Source organism: Podarcis gaigeae (genome assembly GCF_964106915.1).
Source record: "Podarcis gaigeae genome assembly, chromosome: 3".
In the NCBI taxonomy this organism is placed as follows: domain Eukaryota; kingdom Metazoa; phylum Chordata; class Lepidosauria; order Squamata; family Lacertidae; genus Podarcis; species Podarcis gaigeae.
In genome coordinates this window covers 76,686,333-76,710,450 of record NC_139680.1, presented here as the reverse complement: position 1 = coordinate 76,710,450, position 24,118 = coordinate 76,686,333, and the positions used below count along the sequence as shown (strand labels likewise).

General features: G+C 42.6%; 2 protein-coding genes across 6 annotated transcripts in view; one reads left to right on the top strand and one right to left on the bottom strand.

Moving 5' to 3' along the window:
- The window catches only part of HEATR1 (HEAT repeat containing 1), a 35,648-nt gene extending 29,592 nt beyond the window's left edge, over positions 1-6,056 (top strand). The window contains exons 37-45 of the mRNA XM_083732902.1: positions 27-177; positions 289-447; positions 1,015-1,149; positions 1,664-1,768; positions 1,871-2,039; positions 2,969-3,129; positions 4,482-4,640; positions 5,121-5,229; positions 5,822-6,056. Coding sequence (XP_083589028.1) covers positions 27-177; positions 289-447; positions 1,015-1,149; positions 1,664-1,768; positions 1,871-2,039; positions 2,969-3,129; positions 4,482-4,640; positions 5,121-5,229; positions 5,822-5,910 — 1,237 coding nt within the window. The 3' untranslated portion in view covers positions 5,911-6,056. The remainder of the gene's footprint in view (positions 1-26; positions 178-288; positions 448-1,014; positions 1,150-1,663; positions 1,769-1,870; positions 2,040-2,968; positions 3,130-4,481; positions 4,641-5,120; positions 5,230-5,821) is intronic.
- LGALS8 (galectin 8) lies at positions 5,973-19,112 on the bottom strand. Of its 5 annotated transcripts, none has more exons than XM_083732736.1 (10): positions 18,992-19,112; positions 16,633-16,759; positions 15,474-15,562; positions 14,118-14,328; positions 12,421-12,540; positions 10,686-10,742; positions 10,577-10,606; positions 8,923-9,011; positions 8,336-8,501; positions 5,973-7,457 (listed from the first exon to the last, which is right to left on the bottom strand). In XM_083732736.1, exons 2-10 carry the CDS (start codon positions 16,672-16,674, stop codon positions 7,308-7,310), a joined length of 954 nt encoding a protein of 317 aa, XP_083588862.1. In that variant the 5' UTR covers positions 16,675-16,759; positions 18,992-19,112; the 3' UTR covers positions 5,973-7,307. The 5 variants fall into 5 exon arrangements, with proteins under 5 accessions (XP_083588862.1, XP_083588864.1, XP_083588863.1 ...); XM_083732738.1 differs by having other exon boundaries at positions 10,577-10,603; XM_083732737.1 differs by having other exon boundaries at positions 16,633-16,753; positions 18,992-19,111.
- Positions 19,113-24,118: the final 5,006 nt, after the last annotated feature.

Here is a 24,118-nt window from a genome sequence, read left to right as displayed (position 1 = left end):
TAATCTTCTCTATATGTTACTTACAGGCTAATGCCAGCATTGCTGAAAATACTAAAACACAAAAAGGAGTTGGTTGCCAGTGAAATTTACTTGCTTAGCTCAGTGACGGCTCTATTGAAGGTTGTAGAAACCTTGCCATGCTTTCTCAGTCCGTATCTCCAGGATATTTTGCTGCAGGTGGGTCTTATGTCTTTCTTCAGTTTATGATTAATTATGAACTGCTCACGCAACATCATCTGTGCTGCTTCTCTGGCAGCTAATTAGATCTGCACATTTGCTGCCTTTTAGGTGGTCCGTTTGGAAAGAATTGCCATTGAAATGGGCCCTTCATCTCCTGTTAATCTACGTGTGACGTCTCTGAAAAACACCCTGGCAACGACACTTCCACCGAGAGTCCTTCTGCCAGCAGTTACGAAATGTTATGATGAAATTGCAATTGTTTCTAAGGTTAGATGTGTTCTGCTTCTTCACTTAAGTAGATGATGATGATGATTTATTAAATTTGTATGTCCCTTAATCCGTAGATCTCAGGGCAGTTCACAACATAAAACTTACAAACGTAGACATATTTTATATTAACCCAAAAAACTGTTTTATAGTGCAGTTTTGAAACCAAGTGACTTTACGTTTAAGGAGGGGGATTTCTATCTGCAAAGATCTGGCTTTACTTTCCAGAGGCTCTAGCTGTAATTTATATATTTCACTTGTGTTCTAACACTCTCTCATATTTGGCAAGTGGTTCCTGGTTGTTGTTTTTAAATGTCAACTTAAAGGACTATGAAAGCAGATGGACCACCATGATCTTAAATAAGGGCAAACATTTCATAATTGCTAGTCACCTAAGAAGCCTCTGGTTCTAACATTTTCATACTGAATGCTCCTATACTGATGAAACCATGTTCCGGAAAGAAAATGCCTTTTCCATGTTTGTTTATTTCTATTATCTTAGAAAATAGGTTTTATTGTGATTTAAATATATGTCTATCGTATACTTGGTCTTGTTTTGTTTTCTAGAACAATCTAGGTGCACTTATGGATATTCTGAAGGAGCATATCGTAATTCTAGAAAAAGACTCGCTTGCTGCCCATCAGTCTGAGCTAACAGCATTTTTCTTGAAGGCCTTGGACTTCAGAACTGAGCATTCTCAGGTGGTGTATGGAAGGTCTTTGGGGAACATGCAAAACTATAATAATTGCCCATTACATGGTATTCAGCTTATTTTTTGATTGCTCTGGCCACAGTTCTGTACCGAGGCTGAGTAACTCACTAATTTAAGCCCAACTGTGTGCAGGATTGCACCCACTGATTCTCCATTTTTAGAGATGGTCACATATTGGCCAATTATTGCTATTGGGTTGTTTTTTTAAAAGTGTGTACTTAATATTAAGTATAGTAAAGACACAAGATAAGCTCCAGTTGTGGCAGTCTGCTTGCACAATGGAAATTCACTTAAGCAACAGGCCTTGCTGTCCCTTCCAGCCTCCTGAGCTGATCCTGAGGGGCCTGCAACTCTCTGGTAAAGATTTGTAATTTTTGGGGGGTGGGGAACAGAGAAAAGATAAGCCCTGTTGTATGATTGGTAGCCCACATGCACTACGTTGTATCTCACCAATAGACTATTGAGTATTGTAGTGTTGATTGGTACTGTCGGTTTTCATCTAGGATGACCTGGAGAACATTGGGAAGACAGAGGCTCATATTATTAAGTGCTTAATCAGCATGGTTATGAAGCTTTCTGAAATGTCTTTTAGACCATTCTTCTTTAAGGTGGGTGTTCTGTCCTATTTCTGTCTTAGCCATTTATAAGCCGCCCAGGCTATTATTATTTTTATTATTATACAGAAACTAAAATTCCTCTCTCTGTTTCAGCTCTTTGACTGGGCCAAAACGGAGGGAGCCTCTCGGGAGAGGCAGCTGACTTTCTGCCGACTGGCAGATTGCATTGCTGAGCAGCTAAAAGGACTCTTCACTCTCTTTGCTGGCCATTTAGTGAAGCCATTTGCGGACACACTGAACCAGATCAATACTTCCCAAACAGGTAGGAAGAAGACACTCTGGAATGCAGTAAATAAAATACCGCCTCATTTTAATTCGTTTTTGTATTTCTCTCTCTCTTTTTTTTTTGCTGTGCTCACACTTAGTAGTTTTTTGCAAGTTGAAAACCAGGATTTCTCAGCCTGGAAAGTCAAAATTATTGAAGCAGAATACATCACAGGAATTACAAAAGCTATTGTATTTGGCAGTGCCACTTCTATTATTTTAATCACCTTGTCGTAATTTTCATATATATCACTGGAATGAAACTCGCGAGATATTGCCAAATAGTCTAGAAAGATATTACTTAGGACTAGGATCTGTAGGGATGGATAGGAAGCTGTGGAGAATTGAAATAATATTCCTTTCCTGGCCATTCCCCAACCTACTGAGTCTTTAGGAGACCTTGCTCTCTAAAGCTAGCCTTAAGTACTAGAAATGTGTGCATTTTCGAAAGTAATGTTTATGCTCAAGAGAAGACCACATCTGCTTTGAGCAAAGGCAGAAAGAAGAGGGAAAGCACGTTAAAATCATATCTACCTGCCATGGTTGAATTAGAGGATACAGTCCCTCTAAGCAGATGTCTCCTGTCCCATGGCAACCTGAGAAGTGTGCTTTTTCTAAATTACTGTTGTAATTACCAGGAACTTGATGCACTGGGTAATATACTAGAAGCCAGCTACAACACTGGCACACTGTATCACGCACTGCAGGTCACAATAGTTTTGCCATAACCAGTCATCAGAGGCTGGATGTTGCTTATATCTATATAGTGAATAAATTAGCAGTTTTAACCTTGGCCTGCCCATACAGCTAATGTCATGTGATGTTCTCCTAATGAGGCTTGTGTAAACTGTAGCCACTGCAAGCATTACTTTGGTAGTTAAGCAATGCCAATGGTGCCTCATTTCGGTCTCTTGTTATTTTTTGCAGATGCAGAGGAAGCTTTCTTTGACTCTGAGAACAACACTGAAAAGAGCTGTTTATTGCTACAGTTCATCCTTGATTGTCTCCACAAAATCTTCCTCTTTGATTCCCATCATTTTGTGAGCAAAGAGAGAGCAGAAACATTGATGATGCCTTTGGTCAATCAGGTATTGATAAACATATTTTCGCTTAACTGTTGGGCACTGCAGACATTTTTGTTGGGTACCTTTAAATGTCTTCCCTTTTATACATCATACATTTCATTATTGTTCAACTAACAGACGTATGGACATGAGGGGGGGGGGGAACCTTGGCTGCTTCATAATTTTCCATTGTTGTCAAAGCACTATACCAAATTTAAGCCATGCCCATAGCATCCATCACAGGAATTCGCCGATCAGTAATCACACAGGGTCGCGGGTGGCGCTGTGGGTTAAACCACAGAGCCTAGGACTTGCCGATCAGAAGTCAGCGGTTCGAATCCCCGTGACGGGGTGAGCTCCCATTGTTCGGTCCCTGCTCCTGCCAACCTAGCAGTTCGAAAGCATGTCAAAGTGCAAGTAGATAAGTAGGTACCGCTCCAGCGGGAAGGTAAACGGCATTTCCGTGCGCTGCTCTGGTTCGCCAGAAGCGGCTTAGTCATGCTGGCCACATGACCCAGAAGCTGTACGCCGGCTCCCTCGGCCAATAAAGCGAGATGAGCGCTGCAACCCCAGAGTTGGCCACGACTGGACCTAATGGTCAGGGATCCCTTTACCTTTACCTAATCACACAGTTCAGTGATGGAGTTTATTATCAAAAACACAACCTCCACAGACTTGGTTGAGTGTCATGCCTAATGAGCAGAGCAACTCATTCCCGGTAGTCTTCCTCCATGAACATAAGTTGCCGAGACTGAAAGTCCCCACCTCCTCACCAGAGCTTTGTCTAAGCAATCAGAGACACTGCCTGTGTGCAGCCAAACTTTTCTGCACCCTTTTCATGCCTCTTCTGGTTCTGATTACAGCAGCGGTCTGTGCCTCTTCACCAACTGGACTCATCTCTGCCTCTTAGCCTCCCCCATCCCACTCTCCTACTTCAGCTTCTGCCTCCTATTCAGGACTTCTGCCACAAACTCTCCCAGCTCACTAAGCTGTTACCCCTTCAGTTTCTGACACCTCCTCTTCCCAGTCTTCTCCCTCTGTCCATTCATTGTTGTCCAACCACCACTCCCCCCGGCTCTGAGCCCTCTTCCCTTGGGGGTTCCCCAGCTGGTTCCTCCCACCATTCCTCTGCGTTCAACCAATCCATGACAGTGTTCTTGCTTAGTCCCATTTTTTTCTTCCTATTAAATGCAGCCAGGGGTGGTGCATTAGTTGACAGAGAGTTCAAGGAAGAGGTGTCAAAGGATTCTAGAAACTGTAGGTGACTAACAAGGAATTTAGGGAAGCTAGCTATCACAATATTATAACTGTCTGAAACAAAAAAGGAAATAAATTATTTCACTTTCATGTGCATGTGATTTGTTTCCTCTAAATAGCTGGAAAATATGCTTGGGGGAGAAGAGAGGTTCCAGGAGAGAGTGACAACTCACTTGATCCCATGCATAGCTCAGTTTGCAGTTGCAATGGCAGATGACTCTTTGTGGAAGCCACTGAACTATCAGATTTTGCTGAAGATGAGGCATGCATCACCCAAGGTATGTGGCGGAGTTGGGTCATAAAATAATACCGCATTTAAGTCACCCTGATGTGACTAAGAAGGCAGATGACCGTCAGTGGTATGCAGTTGTTATGTAATCTGATTTCGGACAGTTCCCTGCCTGCACTGCAGAGCCATTGCAACAGTTTACAGTCTATAGAGGCTTTTCATGTGGAAGACTTAATTCAAGTGCATGTAGAGGGAAGTATTGCTATTGCAAACTGCTTTCTGCTGCTTCTTGCACAACCATTAGATACAACTTTGTAGTTTTGACTTGAACTGCCAGTGGGACACATTTACTAAAACATGTGACTAAAGTAAGGGAGCAGACTGGTGGATGATAACTTCAGCAAAGCTGTGATTCTGAATTTGTGCACAGAAACCTGTTATGCTTAGCATTTCCTCTTGAGAAGTTTGGTGTTTGAATGCAGTAACATGCCCCACTGTGATACTACTGGCTGCTCTCTTTTTCCTTTAGGTTCGATTTGCTGCCTTGTTAACTTTGCTAGAACTTGCACAAAAAATAAGAGAGAACTACATGGTGCTACTTCCCGAGTCTATTCCTTTCTTGGCAGAGCTTATGGAAGGTAACGTAGCATATATTATTGTCACTGTGAGAATTTCTACTTGGGAGTCTACTTTACATGAAGCCGTTGCTGCACTTTTCACACCCTTCCTCAGTAGGGTTCAGGATAGTCCTAATAGAAAATACTCGAGTCTGTTTGCACATTGAGGTTCCACAGTGGTTTGTGCCATGACTTGGTGGCCTGTTTTCCTTCACCCCACTAGTGCTAGGAAGAAATGAACCGCAATCCCTGGCTTAGCGTTCATCAACTTGTGCACATTTAACTTACATGCACATCTAACTTACACGATGAAAACTTCATGCGCTTGGCAACTGGCCACCTGCAGTTACGTAAATTAAACTCACCCTTAACAAGCTTCCAGAACCTCTTTCATTGGGGAGGGAAGTTAATGGCTCCCAGTTCCCATCTGCCCCAACCAACATGGCCAATGGTCAGGAATGATACGAGTAGCAGTCCAACAGCACTTGGGAGGGCCAGAGATAGCTGCTCACTCCTGTTTAAATGTTTCATAGTGGATGAAACTATTGAGTTCCTTTTTGCCAGGGACTTCATAGTTACTATGTTGTTGTTTGTCTGTCCCCCTCCTCCCCAGATGAATGTGAAGAAGTGGAACACCAGTGCCAGAAGACAATTCAGCAGCTTGAGGTTATTCTTGGAGAACCACTGCAGAGTTACTTCTAAGACTATCCATGGTCTTTTTCTTTTCATCATTCTCAATAATATTTAAACATAAACGGTGAACATTTTTTTAATGTTAAACAAGAATTTTAATTGTATACATTTTTTCCCGCTCTGAATTGTGATATTAAAAAACACTCATTTATAAACGGTTGGACACTTGGCATTTATCCTTTCTCTGGCTTGCGTAAACTGGATGCGTTCTTCGCATTAGGAAAGTGTGAGGGGAAAACACATCACCCAACTTTGTGCCTGAAGCAAAAACTCTTCTGTATCACATCCTACTGCTGACAGGCAGCTGTGACAGCTAAATTCAGCTGTGTTCATCTAAATTCTGCAGTAAATCTAGCTCCTGCCTCAACCCCCATGAGGAAACTAACACTGTCCTGGCCTAGCTGTTTAAATAAAATCTTCTGCCAACTTGATGGAGCTGAAGAGGAAACTACACTCACTACTTGGGCTTATCTCTCAGTGACCTAATCTCTGCTGGTGGCATTGTTAAATAAAAGGTTTCAGGTAGACCAGGGAAGGGGCATGCATGGGCCTCCACTTGTTTGATTATACCTCCTCATTCCTATTGGCCATGCTGCCTTGAGATGAAATCCAACAACAGCTGGGAGGGCCACAGTTTCCCTGCCACTGCAGCAGGTCATTATAGTTCATTTTTTAAAAAGATAATACCATGACTTCCAAAATTCTTTAATTTTCTCTACACAGCTTCACAGAAGTAAAATTTTAATTCTGCACCCTTCAGAGCTATTCAGCTGAGAGAGAAGAATGGACCCTTTGTCTCTAATCCCTAGCCCTAAACCCCAAACACTTATCTGGTACAACAAAATAGGAACTTCTCCATTTTAGTCATGTTTTTGTGAAGAAAGACACCTCTAACCATTGAGACTACTAATGGTGCCCTTCATGAGAATATGTATTTTCCAGTACAGTGCAACCAGTTGAGAGTATATACGGGTTATAATTTCTAGAAATGTTCTAAAAGCATGAGAAAGGTAAGAACATAAGAATTCTTTTGAATCTGCTGTACCTTCCATTACCAGCAGCAGAGTTAGCGTAACAATATAGTCTTCAAATTCACTAGTTGAATTTAGCATACACAATTTTAGTAACAGCAGCTGGTAACTATTTATAACTTAATATTGCACTGTGAATCAACAGTAGGTTTTTTCTGCAAGCTATGGTTAGTTTTTAGATATTATGTCAGTTGATTTCCATGGGCAAACACAGAAAGGTTTTTGTAAGCAACCTGCATCCAGTATATATGTATTTTTTGCTGCAGTAGATGGATCAAGTTTAATGCTGCTCAGTGCCCTCAAGATTAGAGGAAGGGATTCAAGGAGACCTTTCTAAAATCACTTTGAAAGTAACACACAAGTACTGCATCACGGTTACCAGCTCCTCACATCCAGCAGTCGAAGGTCCCCACGGATTTCCAGGATGCTGATCTTTCCAAGTTGTTTGAACCGGTGTTTGTACTCTATGGCATGCACACCGTTGATCGCAATGTTGTACTGATGGGCCTTGCAGAGTATTATCAACTGAAAGTTAAAGACATTTGACACCCTTAGTTAAATTAAAAACATTTAAAGTTATGGGGTGCGTAAGATAGGAGCATCTGCAAGGCGAAGGCTACAACCTACCCAACAACTAAGGATGGCCATGTTTGAGGAATCATTTACAAGGTAGGATAGTTCGCAACCGTAATATTCAAATAGTTTCGAAACATGTTTAGAAATAGAAACTTTTAAGACTATAGGATGCTGTGTGCTGAAGCTACAACCTCTCCTTGTGCTGCACCTGTGAGCTACCTAGCAGCCTTGCAGGCAAGGGGAAGGGAATATGCGACAAAGGTCCTATCTGCCACACTGCTTAAACTGCTGTGACATAAACAGCTGTTTGTGCTGTATTAAGTTGATGCACAGACCGAGGCTGGCAGAAATCTGCAGTGAGAGTCTAGTCATCCTATCACAGTTCAGTCCTTACAAAAATATTCCATGATCTGGGCAAAGGAGGTATAGATTCCAAAAGATCACCATTCTTGCCTGAGTCACTGGGCATAGTGTATTTCTACTTGAATCGTCCTGCGACTTCCAACATGTCTCTGCCATCTATGATAATCAGCTACCAAATTCTGCATGTCCATGGTACATGCTCCAGAGAAAGAAGTATGGTAGAAAGTACTCATAACTGTCTAGAACTGTTGGGATTCCAGCTCCCATCAGCTGCCACCAACAGGATGGTCACTGATGATGGGACTTTAAATCCAAAAACATTTCAGAGGGCCAGTGTGGGAGAACTAATGTTACACCATATTCTCCTCTGCCCAGTCCAACACTATTTTTTCATCCCCTGCAAACGTCTGCATTGCACATACCACAGCAGATCACTGCTGGTCTGTATTTGTTTAATTAGTTACCTCAAAATACATTCCTGGAGCGAAAGGAAAATGAGGGATCTGCTTTTCTTCTTCTCCCCAGCTGCTGTCCAGGTAGGAATTTCTCACAAAAGCTTTATCTCTTATTCGGGGATTCAGATGCAGAGCAATGTCATCTGAGTCACTGGCTTTAAGGTTAATGGCAAAGCTGTGAACAAAATAGTAATGTTAAGCTACTGCAGCATCGCTATCATACTGGACAGTGGTGGGAATTACTGAAAGAAGTCAGAAAGTACTGCTATTATGGTTTACAACAATCAGTGACAACAAAGGTTCTGATTAGAACTTGCAATTTTTTTTAATGACTTCTTTTATTTACACACACCAACAAAAGCATTTTCAAAAGCAAAATAAATCAGAAATACAGTGAAAGGGTTCCAAGGCGGTTGCTATGTTTTATCCAGAGCATGTAGGTTTCTGATTCTTAATACTTCCGAGAAGAACTTAGTCATGATACTTTGGATTATGCTATTAGTGTATTCTAAATACACAGAGAGAAAGAGACCAAAAACAACAGCATGTTAAAACAGCCTAAGAAAAATGACAAATGCCACTCTGATTTTACTAACCCATTTGCTTTTTCATTAATTTCTCCTTTTACGACAATTGTTCGCCCAGGCTCAAGAGGAGAATGAAGTCTTGCAATGTAAGGAACTACCTGAAAATGCAACCATGCTTAGAATTATTATTCCAAAATTAATGGACTGAAACGTTTCTCTCGAAACATGAATCCTGTGATCAGTTAGTTTTTACACCTGCCGCACTGTTCATTCCATTTTTGGATGACAAGCAAACATAAAACAGGTTCGGATATCATTTGGAATGCCCCTCTTTATTTTGACAATACATTTATCCTTTTACTAATTCCTCAGCTTTTCCTCTCATTGCCTTATTGATTTTTTTTAAAGAGTTATATACTGCTTAGTCTACAAAACCCTCCAAGTGGTTTACATCAAACCTTACTGTCAGGGGTTCGGAAGGAGAGACACAGGAGGGGGAGCAAATGGAGAGTGAGGAGGAGGAGTACGAGGGGAGCGCAGGCAGTGACAGTGGCCAGAGTTATTCCACAAGCCTCTCTAGCGAATCGGAGGACTCACAGAAGGGAGCGCCGGTGGCCAGAGCGAAGGGGGCTCCAGGGGGGAAGCCCCAGGAGGAAGGGGCCAGCGGGGAGTCCCTGAGCAGCAGTTGGAGATCAGGACCAGCGTCTCCACCAGAGCGCAGTGGGGAGGGGGAGTCCCAGGAGTCGGGACCAGTGTCCTCACCACCAGAGGGAGGAGAGGAGTCAGGTTTGGCAACACCCACATCAGGAAGCGGGGAAACGGTCAGAAGGAAAGTCACCGGCTGGGCGCGCGCGCCAAGTTCAAATGTACAGGAGCGCGGCACAGCGGGGAGCCCGGGAAGGGAGCCAGGTCCTAAAGCCCGCCGGAGGGAGGGGCAAGACTCAGGAGGCTCAGCGTCAGAGGAGTCCAGGAAGGAGGGAACCCCAGAGGGCAGAAGGACCCAGCGAAGGAAAGAACAGCGCAAGAGGTGGAGCCGGGCTAGAATCTTAAACTGGTGTGGGTGGAGCAGTGAGTCAGAGGGGACTTAGCCGGTCTAGCGTCAAGACGTGGGTCTGCGCGCCCAGAGCTTGGAAATGGAAACTAAACTTTAATAAAGACTTTTGTATATAACATCCACTGGGCGTTGGTCCTCTGTGAGCTGGGACCTAGCGGCAGTCCTGACACTTACGTTCACTGGTGTTTTTGATGAGGTACTCTCCTACAAGATTTATTCAAACTTTAAGTGGCAATCACAATTGCATCAGGCGCAACTGTAGCTCCCACAGTAAACATGGGAAGAGGAATGCAGAGTGGGAAACTGCAGCCAAACAGTGCTTCCCATCACATGTCCTATGATGGTGAGAAAGACACATATATTGCATGTTTACTGCAGGAAATCAACTGGGGTAGCCATGGAAAAATACAGTTGCATAACATGGCTTGAAGAATAAGGATAAATTTATCAAGTGTACACTCTCTCATAAATACCCTAGCAAATAGTGAAGGGATGGAGATACAAGACTTTACCTTACAAAAATTATTTCAAAATGAATGGCCACTTAAGCAAGAATGAGGCTACACAATTCTGCATCAAGGGGTCATGTGAAAAAGCTCATCTGTGCCCACTCCCTAATAACTCTTGCATTGTGTTTCAAATGTGGTTTACATGCCAACTGATACTTACAAACTGTGACGCATCAGGGACGTCTTCCTGCTGGAAAGAGAAAGAGAGACTTTGCTATAACCTAAGAAGAACAAAGCTGTGAACCTAGCCAGATAAGAAGAATACCTACATTTCCTGCGTTTGCCTTTGTTGCCCCTAGCAAGGATGGCTGAGAGCCTTGCAAAGACTGCAGAGAAAAGACAGGTTGAGAGATCAACACTCATAGGTCACAGAGAACTCACATAATGAACTGCCATCTCTGAATATCTTTCTAACTGTGAATGTTTCATCAGTGAGCTGTTGAAGGAGGGATGGTTTTTCTTGCTTTAAAACCAGGGTGGGAATCTGCGACCCTCTAGAAGTTGTTGGATTAAACCTCCTACATCCCTGACCATGATGGCTGGGGGTGACGGGAGCTGGAGTTCAGCAACATCTAGATCAGGCATAGGCAAACTCGGCCCTCCAGATGTTTTGGGACTACAACTCCCATCATCCCTGACCACTGGTCCTGTTAGCCAGGGATGGTGGGAGTTACAATAATAATAATAATAAATTTTATTTATATCCCGCCCTCCCCAGCCGAAGCCAGGCTCAGGGCGGCTAACAACACTAAAACAGTGCAACATTAGAATTGATGGCAACCATAAACTAAAGTTTTGTAAAGATTGCCAAAGGAGGGAGTCAGGCTGCGCCCTCACCAAAGGCCTGGTGGAACAGCTCTGTCTTGCAGGCCCTGCGGAAAGATGTCAAGTCCTGCAGGGCCCTTGTCTCTTGTGACAGAGCGTTCCACCAGGTTGGAGCCGCAGAAAAAGCCCTGGCTCTAGTTGAGGCCAGCCTAACCTCTCTGTGGCCTGGGATCTTCAAGATGTTTTTATTTGAAGACCGTAAGTTCCTCTGTGGGGCATACCAGGAGAGGCGGTCCCGTAGGTACGAGGGCCCTAGGCCGTATAGGGCTTTGAAGGTTGTAGTTCCAAAACATCTGGAGGGTTGAGTTTGCCTATGCCTGATCTAGAGGGTCACAGATTTCCCACCCCTGCTTTATTAAGATGGTCCTCAAACACATTAGCAAGGTAGTGATGATCCAGCAGTGGCAGATCGCACAACTTCTTCTATAGAAGGTCACCACAGAGGCACGAAGTCAAATGAGGTAGACTGACTAATGCATTGCAAGGATATCTGCCACTTCAGTGATATACCAGTTTGTGTGGAGAGAATGTGGAATCACTTTTTCCAAAGCAACACAGGCTCTTCATTATTTCTGGACTCTCCATAGGCAATATGATGGCATCATGCAGACACATTAGGCCCCAAACTGTTCATGTTAGTAGTTATATAAATACTGTGCTCAGGGTACAATATTTCTCACTGCCCAAGTCACTGGGCAATTCCTCTGTCAAAAATCACACACTGCTGCTGCAGGCAATATTTTCTCCTCTTCCTAGCTGGGAGTGAAGCACACCATCAGATCTATTCTGACCTATCCATAGCTGCTCTTTACGTGTTCCACCGCAGCATGAAATTGTAAGCAGCAGAAAAATGTCTGTAATATAGACAGGCAATGTGGAGCCATTTTGATGCAGTGGTTAGAGTATTGGAGTGAATTTGGGGGGACTCATGTTCAGATGCACCCTTGGCCATGAAGCTCACCAAATGACATTAGGCCAATCACTAGCTTTCAACCCAACCTACTTAACAGAGTTGTGACGAGGAAAAATGGGGTTGGGAAATAAATAATATGTATCACCTTGGAGGAAGGGTAAGATAAGCTTAATACTATCTATCTATCTATCTATCTATCTATCTATCTATCTATCTATCTATCTATGCAATACCTAAATAAGTTGCTGCGTTATTTAATAACTTACCGCATTTGACACAAATCCTATCATATTGACTTGCACATTTCCATATATTCCAATTGTATCTATTTTTTCAAGGTTAAGTCTATGCTTGTAGATCAACAAGTGCTTTCCATTTACAGATACCTAGGAAAAAATAGAAACAAAAACACACAGCTATTTCACACAGTTGTGATGAAAATATGCTATCATCCAAACTTTTGGCATGCAACTGGCTTCCAACAAAGATGTTGGCAGTTTCTCATTTTCACATTTCTGAAAACAAATAAGGCGCCTATGCAATTTTTCACAATATTCTCTTATTCAAATGCCTCAAAATGGTTGGTTTGCATGCTCTAGAAGCTATTGAGCTGTCAGCAGAGAGTCCCAAGGACAACACAAACCCAAAAGCTGGAAGGACACTCTGTCTTCTAAAATTGTGTCCGCACACAACTAGTATCTTTCCATATACTAATTGCACAAGGTGGAAGCGCAATAAATCAGCACTGTATCCCCCAGGTTTTGAGCTTCGTGTCCTGATTTTGTCATGGAATGACATCTATCTTACTGCAGCTCTGCAAAGGTCTGCTGTTATTTTCAGCTAACGAAAATTGTCCATTTCTCTTTTTGGCTGCTTCCTTTGCTATTGGCACTTTTCTCTTTCTTTGTGACCCCCACCCGAGCTTGAGAATATCACCACTGCACCCATTCACCCAAACAGCTTATGAATTACAGCTGCCAGCAAAAGCTAAAACCCTGGTTACTTCACGAAACTCAGACACTACAGACACTTTATCATCTTCACATTTTCTCCCTCCCTTTTGGCAGTATACCGCATCCAATTTATCAGGCAGATGTATGGGCGCCATTGCAGCATTTGTTAATGTTAAAAAACAAGACAAAACCCCCCCTGATCATGCAGTTTTTAAGAGAAGGAATTATGCGTTCATGAAAAATGGGTGAACAATTTCTTCAACACTGCCTTTAAAATAAAAAAGTGACAGGTGTGCTGGTAAGAAGACAGCTAACGGCAAATTGTGAGAATAGGAGACACATTCTGAGCAGAAATATTTGTCGTTAGTTGCATTCAGCTCCAAATGTAGTTTTTTGATGCTTGAATACAATCTTACTAGCAAGTGTTGGTTCATTAACCATTGCTGCCTCCCACTTCTTGTCTCTCTGGTTTACTGCAACCTACGCACTACTATTAAACCAGTAGTTTTCTACATGTAAGACAGGAAAGAGTGGATCCTTGCAGGAAATGGAAAACCTCTTCCTCCTAGTTGCATGCTTCTTAGAGCAACAGGTAAGAGTGCCATCCTGACCTATTCTGTACGATGCAACTAGTCTGCATGGCTTACCCCTTGTCAAGAAACAGTGATACCATTCTCTATCATGTTTTACAACTCTATAATTCACTATGACAGTATGTTTTATTCAGATCAACACAACTTCATCTAGAAGCAAAACAAAAACAAAAATTAAACCCTGCAGTGGCTATAAAGAGCACTGATCCACAAACACTCAAGTTGTTTGAAATGAAGCAATTCAGGAAAAATTAAGCACTTCTTAAGTTCTACTAATTTCAGTGGGAGAGTTAAGCTCTTAAATCCCGTTGAAACCAGTGTGACGTCAAGGCCTGATTTTGGCTGGATTGCACCCTCTGTGCTTTTGGGCATGACAGATTGGCTAAGTAAGTAAGTAATCAGCTTCTAATAACTCACCTGGAATTTATCATGCAGAACCATAAAAACAATCTCAAATGGCTTTCCTTTTCCAAAAGGCATGGCGTGAGTTATCTCTTCCCAGCCCCATCTTTCATTCTGTAGGGTATTGCAAACGATGCAACCAGATTTTTTGAAGCGGGGGTTGAAATGAAAGGCTACATCAGCCCGAGGTTTTGTGCTATTGCCACACTGGAAGTCTATCTGGAACCTAACAGTAAATTGAAACACATCGGTCAATTCAACCTTCCCATAAGCAACATGCAACAACTATCTAAGGCAGGAGAGGTCAACTGCATAATTGCTACCTGTGAGAATAGGATGCTTGCTCTATATTCTATGTCTGCTATATGAATCCAGAAAATTGAGCTGGATAATAGGAGACCTAACTCATAGTTTGGCTCACGCTCATGGCAACACAGTCACATTGGCAGAGGGCTTAGCCATAGCTTGGTCACTGGACTCACAGCTAAAGATACCAAACTACTCTCAGCAAGATAAGAACACAAGCATCAGTTGCACTTTTCAACTTCTGATACTAAAGATGGTGTATGAAAAACAGAAAGGCTCTTCGTAGTCTATATATGTCCATGTCATAGATGTAATGAAAGCCATTATTATTATTATTTTTAAGTGGGTATGTTCATGGCTGTGGCACAGGTCAGTAGCAATTACAGTGGTACCTCTAGATACGAACGGGATCCGTTCCGGAGCCCCGTTCGCATCTAGAATTAAACGTAACTAGTGACGTCGCATCTGCGCACGTGTGCATCGCTTTTCGCCGCTTCTGCGCGTGACATCATTTTTAGTGTCTGCGCATGCGCAAGCAGCGAAACCCGGAAGTAATGTGCTCCGTTACTTCCGGGTTGCCGAGGAGCGCAACTCGAACACGCTCAACTCGAAGCGTATTCAACCCGAGGTATGACTGTACCAGAAATACTCCCCCCATCCCCCCAAAAAATCTAGTGAACATTTTAAAACATTATTTAATATACGCATACATTTCAAGTCATTGCATAAGCCAGACTTCTTGCATATTCACTTTATCATGACCTTCATTTAATGTTCAGATCTTAGGAGCAGAAGCCAATTACTTTCCCAAGCCATGCATTATTTGAAATTATTTCTGGGGAGTAATTTCACAACACTATCGCTTCCACCAGAAAACCTATGATGCAGAAGCAGCAAGTGCTTCCAGCAATTTGTAACACTTCTCAAAAGCTTTAATTTCATACGTATTTGATGCAACCATTTCAATACGTGAGGGAACGTGTTCTGCTGTCATTTCTTTGTGTGCTTGCCTTCTACCATCACCTACCAGAGGACTATTTATAAAGATCTTATTTGAACTCTTACCTTTCTGCACCTTCTGGGATGGACCCACGTATGACCACAAGCTCTCCAGGCAAAAGACCCCCAATTATAGTCCCAGCATATGGAATACTCTATAAAAAGAAGAGGGAAATGGAATTATTATGCTTAAGGCTTGAGAAGAATAAAAATGAAATTTATACGTAGTTTATTTACATTATTAGCCTTTCCTATATTTCACTAACTAGGACTCAACAAAAGCAAGTTTTGAACAATTTTTATTTGGGGGGAGGGACGGGGGTCATAATTAGCAAGATCTACTAGTTTCGCCAATTCAGAGAAACTCTTTGCTGGGGCACAGTCTAAGGCAGCTGGCATACTTATTTGTTTGAACTGACCGGTGTAAAACAAGAAATCACTTCTAGGAACTGGTGGGTGCATTATCCATATACAACAGGGGTGACCAACTCCCAAGAGACTGCGATCTACTCACAGAATTAAAAACTGGCAGTGATCCACCCCCTTTTCCAGGAGGAAAGCACAGATTTTTGTGAATTCAAGCCTAAACTCAAGGGAGAAATAGTTTACTTGCTGAGTAAACTCTGTCTTCCGTTCTGCAGATCATGCAACAATGGAGGGCGGAACCGGATTCTATTTTACCAACACTAAGGAAAGGGACCCAGCGATCGACCACGGTCTACCAAGACCTCCCAGGGATCTACCAGTAGATCACAATCGACCTGTTGGACATCCCTGATATACAACATGGGCTTGGCACCTAGAGCAGTCCCAGGACAAAGAGGAGACATCAAATTAATTTGGACTAGATTTCTAATCCTCACCTATGCGCCTTTCTTCTCCAAAAAGATAGATGTACACACAGAGCTCTGAGAACTGCTTGTCCACACTCCTCTAGCTGCAAGCCTAAATACTAGGAAGTAACTTTGAACCCATGGGGCTTCCTTCTAATTAAACTCGCTGCTATCAGCCTTCCCCCACACCCTGGCCATTAGCTTCTCCTCTCAGCCCACAATCACATGGGACACTATACTTCTGCCAGCCCTTCTTTCTCTTCATCCACTTTGTCTTTGGCCTAGTTCTCTAAAATTTCACTTCACTTTTACTGTAAAACAAGCTTTCTTTAAGGTGAAATGACAAAATCTACAGGTGTCAAAAGGAAAGAAGATGAACAGGAGATAGTTACCGGGTTCTGGACTGTCTTTTGAAAATTGTCCAGGGACATCATTTTTCTGTCCTCTAATCGAAGGAAGTCTTCAGGCTCTGTAGGACCCACTGTGTGGGTCTGGAATGGCAATAAACAGCTCCTGAAACTAAAACCATAGAGCTTTGGTACAACAAGTTAAGAGAAAAATGGGTGCAAAAAGAATATTTTTGGAGATAGCATTCCACAATTGGAGCACCATAACAGAAAAGGCCCTGTACTCTCTTGAACATGGGGGGTACGAGGATAAGGTCTCAGCTGTCAATTACAGTATGTGCACAAGTTATAGGGTAGTAGGCCGTCCTTCAGAGGCCTGAAATGCCCAGTAACCAGGGGTATTGCTCCAGCACAAGGATTCAGATGTGTTCAGGAGAAATTCCATGCCTATTTAAATCAAGAAGCTTCCGAATGGCTACCATGGCCAACTGTCTAAATAGAGGAATGACCAAGATTCCATTGTGTACGTATATTGCACAATGTCCTATGTGCACCATATTAGCCTTTTATATATGTTCCTTGAGTACAATATGGTGGTACCTCGGGTTACATATGCTTCAGGTTACAGACGCTTCAGGTTACAGACTCTGCTAACCCAGAAATAGTACCTTGGGTTTTAAGAACTTTGCTTCAGGATGAGAACAGAAATCATGCTCCGGCGGCGTGGCAGCAGCAGGGGGCCCCATTAGCTAAAGTGGTGCTTCGGGTTAAGAACAGTTTCAGGTTAAGTACGGACCTCCGGAATGAATTAAGTACTTAACCCAAGGTACCACTGTACTTTTCATAATTTGGGTCTTTCTGATGTCTATATAGGGACCGTCACTGAAGTCTGTACTCTCCCTAATGGCCATTTCACACATTACATAGAGAATGTTTGGCTAGGAAACAGCGAAGCAGTATATATCATTCCAGTGGAAACTGCAGAGCTGTTTTAGGAAGTAATGGTATGAAGTAACATATCACAAGGCATGCACATCATTCTCAGGGAAAGCAGATGAAAGGTCAAAGTCCAACTTGCGAATATTGAGAAGGGGAGTTCAGAGCAGAGCCATTCCAACCTTTAGCGAGGCAAGTGAGGTGCGCTAATCATCCTTTGCTAATTGCAGCCTCCAGTTGTGGGTGTCTTTGGCTACATAGTATATAGTACAACAAACTGCATCCAATAATAGCTTCCTGACAAGTATGCCTGTATGATGCACATTTGCAAATCCTTATTTATCTTATTCACACCACCAGTTTTAAGCAAACAGTTTGAAATGCAGAGGTAGCCCAAACACAAATATATCTTTATTTACTTCTGCATCTTTTCTGGAAGAGGATTACCAGGATAGGAAAACATAATATCTCAAGTCATGGATGAGCAGTCTAATACTGTATCTTGTTACCAGCAAAAGTTCTTCTTTAGCTTGAACAAATCAAATCAGCACAGTTACACAGAAAAACATTTATTCAGAATTAGGCTCCACTGAAATCAATAGCTGTAATGAGGATACTAAAATAGTGTAAAGTCAACCATCCAATACGGACGCGGGTGGCGCTGTGGGTAAAACCTCAGCGCCTAGGACTTGCCGATTGCATGGTCGGCGGCTCGAATCCCCGCGGCAGGGTGCGCTCCCGTTGCTCGGTCCCAGCGCCTGCCAACCTAGCAGTTCGAAAGCACCTCTGGGTGCAAGTAGATAAATAGGGACCGCTTACCAGTGGGAAGGTAAACGGCGTTCCATGTGCTGCGCTGGCTCACCAGATGCAGCTTGTCACACTGGCCACGTGACCCGGAAGTGTTTGCGGACAGCGCTGGCTCCCGGCCTATAGAGTGAGATGAGCGCACAACCCTAGAGTCTGGCAAGACTGGCCCGTACAGGCAGGGGTACCTTTACCTTTTTACAACCATCCAATGGCAGAAATGCTACCACAGCATTTATGAGTGGCTTTTGAATTACACCCTATCAACTCTATCCTGAATCTCCTCGGAAGAAAGTTCAACATATTTCAATGGCGCTTTTATCAACAAATGTATATTTAAGATCTAGAAACTTCAGATAAAACAACAGGGTTTCAGCTTGAGAAATATATTGGAGAGTAACTGCAAAAGTAATGTGTAAATGAACTCCTTAGAAGTAAAAAGTAAATAAATTGCAGCACTTCCTAGAGACACGGATTTAACTTTTGCTGGATTTGAGGTACTCTTTTAAGGCACGCACTCATGTTTATAGAAACACACAAAACTCTCCCACCAAAAAATATAATAATATCTCGTTTCCACAACACTACGCGCAGTTCTTAAGGTTTGGAGGGAATACTCTCAGTTTCCTCACTTTACTTGGGATTATGTGCATCTTCCTCTTACCTTTATAAACCCGTATCCATCGGAAGCGCTCGGCTCTTGATGTTGTTCACGCCATTGAAACTCCTCGCACTGTTTAAAATGGTTCCTCGGGATTCTTCTATTTCCTGGATCATATACACCAGCATAATGACGTCAGCCACTTAGCTCCTCCTCCCCTTAAAGGACCATCATCTCACCCGGAGTGGTCGAATGATTAGAGAGGGTCTTTAACTAAATCCCCGAGACTCCCGACTCTCACCCGCTTTTAGCCAATCCTGTCATCCCTTATATTCAGGCATGGCCAAACTTGGCCCTCCAGCTGTTTTATAATCTTCTACGATGACTAGTTATAGGGACTGTTAGGAAAGTGGGGCTGCACCTCTCCGCCTTCCCCAGACTCTCCCCCTGACAGCAATTCCAGCACGGTTGATTTCCTTGAGTTGACTACATCAGGCTAATATTTGTGTATTATTGACTTTGTTTTCATGCCTGTCTGTGTCGTATTAATGACAGTGCGACGGGAGAAGGGGGAGGGTGGAAGACGCCCTAAACTGCATCTACTAAAATTCAGTTATTGGAGAGAAAATATTATAACTTCTTATATGACTATATTTTCATCCCATTCAAGCTCCTGTTCCGTTTTAATAGGATTCTGCAGGAAAAGTCACTCGTGGGTTGTTTCCAACAGTACTACGATCTCTCTCCATTTCTACAAAGAGGAGCATTTCCAATCTCCAGTTCTATCTATTGACCTAGAATAAGTCTTCACTTTTTTTGGTCCCTTCCCTTCCTCTCTCTGGCAAACCACTGTTTTGCTTTTTGGATAAAATTTTGCGTTTTGCTTTTTTGCAGGCAATGCAAACAGGTGCACTTCGTACCCCCGCATCCCCGCAGCTACCTACCCTGTTAGTAAACATTGCTGAATGTGTTTGTGTTACAGTTATTACGATCGGCTCCACTGAGATTAAAGTGCGTTATGGTCTTTTGGGCGTCCGGTTAAGACTTTTTCCACCACCACTGCCACCCCTAGCCTCCCCGCCCCAGTCCGTCCTCTCAAACAGCACAGGCTGGTCCACTAGGGCAAAAGGGACACTGGCCCTCACCTCAGTCCGACTCCGCACCCCCCCCCCCACAATGCTTCATCAAAAGATCACAGGGTGATTCACCAAAATACACACCATAAAAGAAACGAAAACAATAACACTCCCCCATACAGATAAAAGGTAATGCTATATATTTTTTAATTAGTCAAAGGCCTGGGAGAAGAGGAATGCTGCATTTTATAATTTTATTTTTGGGGACCTACCCAGAGAATATATTTTAACTACAAATGTAATCAATCAATAAAATACATTACACACACACACACACACACACACACTTTGTTTTTAAGGCGATAAGCCCCGTCTGGCTACTGCAGAACATTCAATATGCAATGGGTGGAGGCAGGGGAGAGGTCACATCCTCAGGCCATGATCTTTGGTGTGAGAGTTGCCTGAAATGTTGGACGGGTTTGGTGTGGACAGTTTCTGGTGTGGAAGCTTTGCACTCAGTCCTTCATGGTGGCAGGGCTGGTTTTTACTATTATATACAGTGACTGCCTCAGGTAGCACATGGGGGGGGGGCTAGAATAGCCTATAAGCTGTCCCTCCCCTCATCCTGCCACAGACACATACCCCCATCCATCTAAACACACATTTCCCCCTTCTATTTACATTCCCCAGCCCTATACACACCGTCCGCAAGCATGCACAAAATCCCCTCTGATCTTTATACAAACTACAGAGCCACCTGCAAGCACCACTGTGATGAACGGCTGGGTCCTCCTTTCAGTCCAGCTACTAATGACCAGGCCATGTGCTAAAACATGATGTTTAAAAAACAAAAATGGAACACAAATTAGACTTTTCAGAACAGGAAATTCTGCTTCCCCTACTATGGATTACTACTGTTTCCTCTGCAACCAGTGAACTCCTATTGCTGGTTGAGGAAGCAATAAGCATACACCATTAGCCACAAATCTAGTTCTATCCTTTATTGGGACCCACTCAGAGAATATATATTAACTACATTCAACAATATATAATGGGTGGGGCTGGGGAGAGGTCACATCCTCAGGCATGTGTTATAGAGTACTGTGTTTTCATGCATCCCCCCCCCCCAGGTCAGCTTTGACCTGAATTGAGAATAAGAATGACCTAGCTGTGTTTTAGACCATTACTGTGTTTAAAGACAAGATTTACAATGCATTGAGGCTGTTCTGTGGATCAAAAAAATTGGATCAAAGTTTGTTGGGGGCGGGGAACACATCTAATCACAGTCTGTGTACATATTACCTCTTACTCTGGCTACAGTGCACTCCCACCATTGATTATTCAAGACATGTACACATGATATTCGCCACAGTCCATCTCAGTCCTGTATCTTGGGAAATACGCTGCTTCCCTCGAACCAGCTTCCCTCTGATTTGACAGATATGGATTGCGTACACCACATCATCATGTGTATATCATGTGTACACCACTCCCAAACCAGCAGTGGAAGTGCATTAGATGCAGAGTAAATAGGAGTACGCAGTCTAAATGTCACTCTTGAAACCTGGAATCAGAAAACACACAAGGCCTTGACTTTAATCTAGAATTGTATGTATGAGTGCAAGCGTACCAACCAAACAATTGTCACCCCACATTTTCCTATCTCATTATATTTTCAAACACCAAAGAATAAATTATTGTAATACTACAGTTCATCAGTAGATGGGGTGAGTCTTCTTCATTTTGAGGCTTCTCCCCCAAACCGATGATTGTTTACTTTGAAGTACAGTGATACCTTGGGTTACATATGCTTCAGGTTACATACACTTCAGGTTACAGACTTCGCTAACCCAGAAATAGTACCTCAGGTTAAGAACTTTGCTTCAGGATGAGAACAGAAATCGTGCTCCGGCGGCCCCCTTAGCTAAAGTGGTGCTTCAGGTTAAGAACAATTTCAGGTTAAGAACGGACCTCTGGAACGAATTAAGTACTTAACCCGAGGTACTACTGTATATCTAATTGAGTTCAGTGGGTTTTGCCACCAAGTAAACATTCTTAGCATGGCAACTCTATTAGAAAACACATCCCTTGAGACAGAATCAAATTTTCTTAGAACACATAAGCCAATACCTAAAACAGACATAGTTATTTTGTTTTACATTTTAAAGCATAAAAACATACCATATTTTTTGCTCTATAAGACTCACTTTTTCCCTCCTAAAAAGTAAGGAGAAATGTGTGTGTGTCTTATGGAGCGAATGCAGGCTGCGCAGCTATCCCAGAAGCCAGAACAGCAAGAGGGATTGCTGCTTTCACTCTCTTGCTGTTCTGGCTTCTGAGATTCAGAATATTTTTTTTTCTTGTTTTACTCCTCCAAAAACTAGGTGCATCTTGTGGTCTGGTGTGTCTTATAGAGCGAAAAATACGGGTATATATCAAAGTAACTCATTTACCACTAAATCAGAACACTAGGTAAGCTCCTTCTGCCAGTATGGACTTTTCAACTCTTTAATTTCCCACCAGCCATTCTGATTTCATAGATACAGTACTGTTTGTTTGTTTGTTTGTTTGTTTGTTTGTTTGTTTGTTTGTTTAGAATAATATTTAAATACCGCTGTATCATAAAAATATATCACTGTGGTTAACAATGTAAAAATATAAAACTAAGCAATAAAATCACAAAAAGTTAAAAGCAAAAAGGAAATTAAAATTTGGAGGAGCACATGATAGGGTGAAATAGAAGCCACTTAAAAATGTTGTATTTTTGTTGCTTTCTACTAAACGATGGAAGACATTATATGTTTTATTGGGTTAGCTTGTTCTTCACACTAAACTGGGACTTCAGTGGGAGAGGAAGGAGATTAACATAGTCACCCCTGTGCAAACAGCCAACCTGCCTACATGCATGACAGACCACAGAATACGGTGTAACTCAGTGCTCAATCACAACACACTAACGGTAGAAGATTAACTCAACAGGGAGACCATATTTCAGTGCTCAGTGCTCAATCACAACACACTAACGGTAGAAGATTAACCCAACAGGGAGACCATATTTCAGATAACAGGGTGTGCTGGCCCTGTAACTTGTACACTTAGAGATCACAAGGGGGATTTCAGTGAGGAGAAGGGCACTGTGCACTTCCTGCGAGAGCCCACCTGTGTAGGTTGGTGCTCGGTTTATCTGAAATTTGGGTGCCATCACTTTCACAGTCCCTGACGTGCATGTTGTGGAGGTGTTTTCAGGGACACAGTGTGCATGCCTGATGTTTTCCCACCATTTTTGTTTTGTTTTAGCTGGGTCATTTTCTTCTCTCCAGCTGGGCTGAGCACAGTGCAGTGACTGTTCCCCCAGCATAGCGCTACCAAATCTCTGACCCTCACATAATGTAGGTATAGGATTGCCGCGTCTGTGCTTCAGACCTTTGTGCTCGACAATTAAGCAGACGTTCCCTCACATTATTGCTTGGATTTTTAGCTTAGTGTGAAACTAGCTCAGTTAAATTTAAAGTTATCAACCTACCCTACAGTCCCAATCACATCGCAGAAGTGAATGAAACGGCAGTACCATGTTGCGTTGCACTTCATATATAAGATAACTAAGCAATGCTTTTGTGGGATGGGTTTGTGGGTTTGTGCCAAGAACCTAATTAGAGCTTGAATTGCTTGTCGGAGATAAAAATAGGCCTCACAGCCGAACTTCTGTATGTAATCTTAGCACAAATTAAGTCCAAGACAAAAAGGAGAGTAGGGGGAAGAGGAACATAAATAGGTTGGCATTTGATAGCTATAATTTTATCCTCTCAGAGCAGCTGTATGTTCCATACAAACACATAGGTAGGCAAATGGAAGGAGAGTCAGTGGTGTGATGCAATGAAGACTCTTTCTTCCTACCATGGTGCTCAGTGGCATCTTATAATGCCTTTTGACATTTTTCCTTTCCTTTCTTTTCCTTTCCTTTTGCTGTGAACAATCTCAATTCAGTGCCCCTAAATCTGAAACATCCAGAACATGTATTCAGAAAATATTAAAATTTGAAGCATGGATTCCATCTAACATTTGATAAATGTTGAAGATGCAAGAAACTGCATGAAGACTCCTCTTTTAGTTTTTG

Coding starts and splice junctions, on each gene's coding strand:
- LGALS8 (XM_083732736.1), bottom strand. CDS start 16,674: ATGATGTCCCTGGACAATTTTCAAAAGACAGTCCAGAACCCG. Junction 12,541..14,117: donor TTCTGCATGATAAATTCCAG/GTGAGTTATTAG, acceptor ATTTTTTCCTAG/GTATCTGTAAATGGAAAGCA. Junction 8,502..8,922: donor ATTAATGAAAAAGCAAATGG/GTTAGTAAAATC, acceptor TTTTGTTCACAG/CTTTGCCATTAACCTTAAAG.